Here is an 8,325-nt window from a genome sequence, read left to right as displayed (position 1 = left end):
AACACTGTTACTGGCTAAATCCACCTGATGGAAGAGAGTGAGCGGTAAATGTGTTTATTAAAGTATATTAAAGTCGATAGAAGATTTCCATTGATTGAAAGGGGCCTGAACTGGCTCACTAAGGAGGGTATATTTTTGTCTTTTCCTGCCTTTATGTGTATTAAATGAATGCCACATGTGAATTGTTTTGTGACACTATTACAGCCATTCTAGGGCTCAAATATTTCAGGGCAGGATTTAATCTCAGAGGATTTCCTGGATAGAAATACATGTGCATATGCAATGCAGCAATTGTACTATTTTTTTTATTTCATTGAAAAATCTTGCAGAAATGACTACAGCCTCCTTTTTCTTCTGGGAGAGATGGGAGAGGGACTTTGCCATATGTTGACCACCTGCATATCATCTGAAGTTTGCCAATAAAATCTTTGTATTACCTTAGAAAACAATCTGCAGGCACCACAAATTTAGGAAGGGCACTTTTGAGAGTGATTGATTGTTTTTTCAGGGAGCCTAGTGTGTCTCTGGCCTTGTGCTGCTGCTCCAGATGGGGATGGTCTCCTATAGGTCCTATGTCACATCTGCCAGCCTTGCTTGGGTGTTCCTGGTGTCTAAAATGGCACTGCTGCTGCTGAACTCGTCCTTTGGTGAAAGTCAGTTACCAGAGGTGGGGGGTTGGAATAAAGGGGCAAATTTTCATATCCCTCTTCTTGGCTCCTTCAAATATAATTCTGCAAGACACAGAAAATACCCGTGTTGATTCTGGAGGACCAGAAAAACCTAATCTAACCTGGCGTGCCAGACTGACATTTGTGTGTCTTGGCCCCTAGATCAGGGTAATTTGGTGGGGAAGGGGAAGAAAATACCACTAAATCCTCTCTAGGTATAAAATTTCTGTCACTGTTGTTCAAAGTACTGGAAATAGCTAATCAGCAGCAGAGCGGCAAGCTCCTCCTCACTTCAGGATCCTCAATATATTGGTGGATCTGAAGGAATGAGGATCATTGTTAAAGCATGTTAGATAAGTTATCAGCAGAACACCTCAGGATCTCTAATCTAGAGCTTTCTGGAGCAGGTGATGTCTTTTTTTGTTGTGTTCAAGAATAGCAGTGAGCACGTTACGAGTACTGGGATAATACAACAGGTCCTGTAGCTGTCTGCGTAACTAATGTGGGCGAGGAGCCACAAGATTTCACTTCCATTTTACAGGCTTAAGGAGCTACTAAGAGTGGGGAAATGTGTTGCAGGTCTATTATGTGTGTGTTCCTGTGCTTGGTGCTGTACCTGCATTGATGGGAGCTGATGATAACTTTGAAAAATACCTAGTGGAGTCTGGATATTGGCAAAATGCAATGAAACGTCTGAGAGTGGAGATTGTACAAGCAGAGATGACGATGACAGAACTGCTTATGCAGGGCCAAGATTCAGCACTGCCCATGTGTGACCCCACCTGTGATGCCCCCAGTTGCATTCTTAGGACTATGTTGTGACTTGCTATCCACAGGCATTAGCAGACTGGGGCACTTCACTCATTGCCTTTGGTGGGGTGCCCATCAAAAGTGATGTGGGACTTTGTCTCATCCCCACAGTTAGAACAGCATGTAGTGGTTGAGGTGGTTTGCATCTGACAAGGGGAAGCAATTATTTCTTTTTAGCTATTAAATATACTACAAAAATCTAAGATTATGTTTCTGTTTGGAAATGAGTAAGTGTTTGCTGTCCAGTTTCAGTTTTGGAAGTTAAGTGCCTGTGACCAATCTGTTGCAGGTATTACAGTGGTGATTGGGGTTTGGCAATGCAGTAACCATAGCAGGACATCCCCCACGTTTCCTTCTGTATGTTGGAGGTCGCTGTGTGGAGAAGGCTGTCCTGGAGGGCAACAGTTCAGAGCTCAGAAGTAGACAGAAACAAATGTGAAGTGCTCGTGTGTCTGTTAGGGGAGTCCATTTTTAATTATTGTTTTTCAGCCCTGAGTCTGCAACTCACAGTCATGTCTGAGTTAAATAGGACGCTGGATGGGAACAAATGTTGAATTGGGCTATTTAGTGTGTTTATAGAGTCCCTTCTAGCCATAGAACGGTCTAATTCAACTTGAAATGCTTTGATGAAAAATATTATGAGTTGCTGCTTTTATGCATTAGCCTTGGATGTCATTTAATGTCTACACCCATACTGTGTGTGACCTCAAGACTGCAGTATCTCACGCATAGCATGTCCCACAATACTCTTAGAAGCACGTTTGCTGTAGGACTAAGATGATGTAATTTTTGCACTGTAAAATAGAGCTCCCACAGGATCAGCTTTGGGCATGGCATGTACAAGTTCTTCCTTGGCTCCTCAGTTTGGTTATACAAATCTCCATCTGGTTCTCCTGTAATTCATTTCATCATGAGGTTAGCACTATCTCTGCATCTCAAAGGGACTTTATTGAATCTTTCATCACCCTTAGCTAAAACTGCATCACAGATACTGTTGACTCATCTGCAGAACTTGGAAAAAGTTATTCTACCTTCCATCAGATCTTTCCTTCTGTGAGAAGATCCTAAAGAGTTGGCATGGGGAGTTGTTTGTTTTCCTTCTGGGGTCTCCCTGGCAGTTTCAGTAATTAGCTTGGAAAACTGAGGTGTTTAAACCTAGTTTGATATGGTCACTGAGATGTTAATTCTATCATTTGTTTTATCCATCAGGATAAATGTGGATTTTATGGTCTTTGAGTGTGACAATAAACAATCAAGTCAGGACTTTGGATGGGGAAAATACAGTATCTGTTTTAAAGTCACACAAGATAGACATTATTCAGAAAAGGTAATAGTGATTTATTTGTGTTTAATCCTACTAAGCTGTAATTAAGGTAAAATTTCCATTTGTCTCTAGGAGCAAAATGAGTCTGTCTAGGAGCATTACTGGGTCTGTCTCTAAGCTTGAATTTGAGTAAGTTCTCAGTGGAGACATTTTGGTATGTGACAACTGAAAATTAACCACTCCATCTTTGTTGTGTATGTTTTATCATTGTGATAGTTTCCCTGGGCTGACCCTTGGCCAGCAGCCACCACAGCTGTCCACAGACTTCCCCCCCACCCCCAGGGGATAGGGGAGAGGGTTGGGGGCAAGGATTAGGAGACTCGTAGGGTGAGAGAAGAACAGTTTAATCATTGAAATAAGAAAACTTAAAATAATACTAATATTAAAATAGTAGTGATAATGATAACAGTGACAAAATATACAAATGAGTGACACACAGTACAACTGCTCACCACCTGCTGACCAAGCCCGGCCCATCCCCAGGGACTGACAATCCTGACCCGAAACCGCAATCCCAGGAGAGCCAGAGCCCGAGCGAAAGCCAGAGAGAGCAAGAGAGGAAGAGCCCCTCATGGATCTCCTGCCCATGGGGGACAGGAGATGGAACAGCCCCTTGGCAGAGCCCAATGCCCATGGAGCTGATCCATGTCAATATTCCTCACCCCCTGAGATCTTGCGCTTGCAGATGGACAAACACAAAGTCCTTCAGTGCCAGGGACACAAATGCAACATGGGGATGTTCTCAGCGTTTCTCTCCTAACAAATCCCAGGCTGAGAGCAAAACACAGCACTGTTCTAACTACTAAAAAGAAACCCAGCTCTGTTTCAGCTAAAAACCAGGACAATAATCGATGGGCTGATAACATTTCAGATAGGTCCCTTGGGGAACTCTTACATTTAGAAACAACTCCTCACTATAAATACCTGTTCAAACTAAATACAGGAAACAAATACTAGGTGTACACGTTTTACTGATTTCTGTGTCCTATTAATACCTCATGCAATGTGATCTTTAGCCAGAAAAGTAAAGTCACTAAGGCTAATAACAATTTCAGCGTACTTGATTGTATATATTCTTTGGTGTGATAGATGAATGACAAAGAAAGCATAACTTTCTAATCACTTCCAGTTACAAAAAAGGCTTCTGAATAAATCAACTTTGCCAAAATGCACTATATATAAATGCTATATTAAAAAGTATGTGCATGTGTGTTGAAAAACAAATTTCCTCGTTCTCCTAAGAAAGGGTTTTTCATTTCCCTTCGGTGCACCATCCGGTACTTCACTGGTTCAGCTTCTGTGTCTCCAGCTCCTCATTGTGGGTCCCAGCACTTTCCATTTCCTTATCCATCAGCATCAAGCTGCGGGTAACGTTTTAATGATCTGGATGAGGGAGTGGAGTGTACCCTTGGCAAGTCTGCATCTGACACCAAACTGTAAGGAGTGGCTGATGTGCCAGAGGGTTGTGTGGCCATCTAGAGGGACCTCAATGGTCTGGAGAAACAGGCTGACAGGAACCTCATGCAGTTCAACAGGGAGAAGTGCAAAGTCCTGCACCTGGGGAGGAACAGCCCCCTGCATGGATTTGTGCTGGGGCATACCCAGCTGGAAAGCAGTTTTGCAGAAAAGACCCTGGGGGTCCTGGTGAACGTGGAGTTGAAGAGGAGCCAGCAGTGTGCTGTTGCGGCAGAGAAGGTGAATGGTGTCCTGGACTGCATTAGGAGGAGTGTTACCAGCCGGTCAAGGAGGTGATCCTTCTCCTCTGCTCAGCACTGGTAAGAATCACACAGAATCACAGAATGTTGGGGATTGGAAGGGACCTCAAAAGATCATCCAGTCCAACCCCCCTGCCAGAGCAGGAACCTAAATGAGATCACACAGGAAGGTGTCCAGGCAGGGCTTGAGTGTCTCCAGAGAAGGAGACTCCACACCCTCCCTGGGCAGCCTGTTCCAGTGCTCTGTCACCCTCACTGTAAGGGAGTTTTTTCTCAAGTTTAAGTGGAACCTCCTGTGTTCCAGCTCACACCCATTGCCCCTGGAGTGCTGGGTCCAGTTCCAGCATGAGAGACATGGACATACTGGAAGGAGTCAAACATCAGGAAACACTTTTCTTTTCTTTCCTTTCTTTTTTTTTTTTTTTTTAATGGTGCTAGTGATTGAGCACTGACACAGGTTGTCCAAGGAGGTTGTGGAGTCTCATTCCTTGGAGATATTAAAAAGCTGTCTGGACATGGTCCTGGGCAAGTAGCTCTAGGCAACCCTGCTCGAGCAGGAGGTTGGACCAGATGAGGTTCCTGCCAGCTTCAACCATTCTGCAAAGCTGGAGGGGGAGCTGCTGTCTAGAGAACAGCTGTTTGACTTCTGGCTCTCCTTCCTTCCCTTTCCTCTCCTTCTCCACTCCACCCAGGTAAAATACAATTTTTTCTGACCAGCTGGACATTCTGGTAAGAAAATGGTACTGTTTTCATGTGAGAAGTTGTGTGATTATTGATAAGCTATTGGTACCAACCAAGGACAATTTCTTATACTTACAAGAATTTTCAAAGAACTTGATGGGAACCTGCATCTTTACCTAGTAAATGAAGTGGCCAAATCCTGTTTCCTGAGCCTGTTGTAATGTATCATTCCTCCTTCTCAACCTCTTTTTATCATTCCTGAGCTTGGATATCTGATTAAAAGACACATGTATGTACATTTAAAAGAATTCAAGCTTGCTTCATATATGACAGCTGATGTATTTTATAAAAGATAAGCAACACAAGGGCATCCTGTCATTATTTAGCCTCTTTCTTAGATTAATCTGTCATATCTCTCTATATATATATCTAAGATGAACAAACGTTTCTGTCAACATCTAACTTATGTTTTGAGCTCTGGATTGATTATTAGAAGAAAAAAATGCATATGACTTGAGCCCCTTTAGAGTGTCATCTGTATCATCCTACTTGGAAGATTTATTTATTTATTTTTTTTTTAGCCCTCAGCAGTGCTTACAAATAAATCAATAAAGAAATTTCCTCTCAATGAGATTTGCACAGAGCATTAGAAAATTCAGGATGGGGATTAGAAATTCATGATTAGAAAATACCTGATTGTGAGAGCTAAAGAGCATTGTAGGGACACTGGCACAGTCATCTAGCAGGCAGGTGGAGTGAACGTGGAAGATGTGGTTTTAGCCCTGGGAGTGCTCTTGGGTCCTGTGGGGACTGGCAATAGCAGTGGGAGGAAGGGGAAATACCCAAATTAAGAAAGGCCCACAGAAGAAAAAAAAGAGGGTACAGGAGTGGAGGGGAAGAATGCTGTAGATACAGGACAGAAGAGGTAAAAGGCGAGAGCTGGAGTCTGGCGGATGAAGAGTCTTCAATGTTGAGGACAGCTTCTGGGTTTGTTCCCTCCTTGCTCTCCTGTGACCTGCCACATCTCTCCTGTTGTTTAATCAAGAAGGGGTTTCCTCCTGTGCCATCTTAGATAACTCAAGATTAAGGCAAAGGGCTTCAAGAACAAGAGAAAAATGTCTTCTAGACACTGGTTTGCTGCTGCCTTGAGCTTCGTCTGTACCTTCAGAGCTGTTTCTGAGCTTTAAGGGTTGACACTACTTTGGATTTTTTTTTTCCCCCTGTGGTCACTGGTTTCATGTAGCACATAGTGATTGCCACCTAAATTTATGCTTGGGGTAGGTGCTGGGAGTTGCCCATAGTAAGAACGGGCAGAGAAAGGGATATTAATTGCTTGTAATGGTTTTCTTCAAGATGTGCATGTGGGATGCGTGTTCATTTTATGCTGATCTGTCTTCCTCAAAGTCCTGGATATGTGTTCTTGCTTTTGGGTTCTGTCTGCAGTGTCCTTGGCAGCAGGAGAAGAAGGGCTGAGGACTCTATTCCTATGGATACAGCTAGGGACAACATTTTGATTTTTAAGTCACATGGCACAGATACATTCAGGGTTCAAATAGACGTGTATATTCTACACTTTGGAGATGCTGGTTACTGGTAGAATGAATAATGAAGGTGGATGCACTGAAGCTAAACTGGGGATGGTTGGAAAAATCACCTTATTGTTTTGGGTCTGTCTTTTCAGGTAGAATAACCTGTATAAATTCTTGTCCTGGTTTTTGCTGAATGTATGGAAAGAGAGTTAACTCCAAAGCCTGCATTTTCAGTGTGATATATTGGCTATGCTGGAAGCTGGTGCTGTGCTGCCCTTGTAGGGCAAACTCAAGCTTTGGTCCCTCACTGGATTAACCAGTCCTCTTAGTGTGGCCATTTGTGTGCCATTGGTGCAGGTTTTGTGGTGCAGGTTAGACAATACTGCAGTCTGTGGTTAATATGACCCTTCAAAAGAAACTGCAAAAACCCCCCAAAAACCCACCCCCACCAAACCAAAAAAATCCCAAACAAAACAAAAACCCCCCCAAACCAACAAGAATCCAGAATTCTTCTGGAAAATCAGAATCTCAGATCAGTCACTTTTGAGAAACTAATGAAAGGCAGAAGCCTGATTGTGTTCCCAGTTTGGTTTAGCACTTTGGGTTTAGCATTAGACATTGGCAGATGGTCTGAAAAATTCGGCATTTGCACAAAGCACAGTAGTTACAACAGGAATTCAAGTGGGGTTTGCAGGTTTTGAAGTTGGGCACACAGTCAGCAGCTGGTGTGGGCCTTGGTTTTGGAGGTGTCTTTGGTGCAGCATTTTTCTAGAAGAAAAAAAAAACAAAAACAACCACCATGAAAATTCACATAAATGTTAAAATGAGTATGGGTCAGAATAAAGCCTAGGTGCAAAGAAAGCCACCCATGGGAGCTTCTGGCTTGAGATGAGTAGCAGCAAGACCTGTATTAGTAGCTTAGTAGTATTATATTAGTAGTATTCTATTCACTTCTGTTGACATTGTACATATGTTTGTTAGTAAAACTGTTATTAGACTTAAAAAAAAAAAAAACATCAAAAAAACAACCCCACACAAAAAAACCCCCCAAAAAAAAAAAAAAAGAGGTGGGGGGAAGGAAAAAACCCCAACAAAACCAACCAACCCAAACTCCAAAACACCCAAACCTTATATTATTTATCATATGCATAAACATATTATCATGGCTTTTATATTACATAACTGTTATTAATCATGGAACTAACCTGCTCATGACATCTAGCCACAAGTCAGTTAGAAGAGTAAGATCTGGGTAAGACCCTTTTTTTGACACCAGTGATAGTATGTTGGGGTGTAATGTGGGCTCGAAGGCGTGACGTGTCACCTTTTCCTAATCTGGATATCCAACACTGAGTTTGACACAGGTGGATGGGCCACCTTTAATTAACCCGGAAAAGAAACATATAAAGTAATTTATATGTTTATTAAATAGCCACATAGAGATGTGGTGGGACTGGATCATGGGAAATGCTGGTTTGGGACCAACCTACCAAGCAAAATGTTAAACCTCATGAGTCACAGGATCATAGAACGGTCAGAGTTGGAAGGGACCTCAGGAGATCATCCAGTCCAACCCCCCTGCCAAAGCAGGTTCCCTA

At 42.7% G+C, this 8,325-nt stretch overlaps 1 protein-coding gene across 1 annotated transcript in view; it reads right to left on the bottom strand.

Moving 5' to 3' along the window:
* Positions 1 to 7,318: 7,318 nt before the first annotated feature.
* The window catches only part of ASIP (agouti signaling protein), a 4,699-nt gene continuing 3,692 nt past the window's right edge, over positions 7,319 to 8,325 (bottom strand). Inside the window, exon 3 of the mRNA XM_010173001.1 lies at positions 7,319 to 7,495. Within this exon, the coding sequence (XP_010171303.1) occupies positions 7,319 to 7,495 (177 nt within the window). The remainder of the gene's footprint in view (positions 7,496 to 8,325) is intronic.

Source organism: Antrostomus carolinensis, unplaced genomic scaffold (genome assembly GCF_000700745.2).
Source record: "Antrostomus carolinensis isolate BGI_N321 unplaced genomic scaffold, ASM70074v2 scaffold5478, whole genome shotgun sequence".
NCBI classification, from domain to species: Eukaryota; Metazoa; Chordata; class Aves; order Caprimulgiformes; family Caprimulgidae; genus Antrostomus; species Antrostomus carolinensis.
This window is presented reverse-complemented; position numbering and strand designations above follow the sequence as displayed.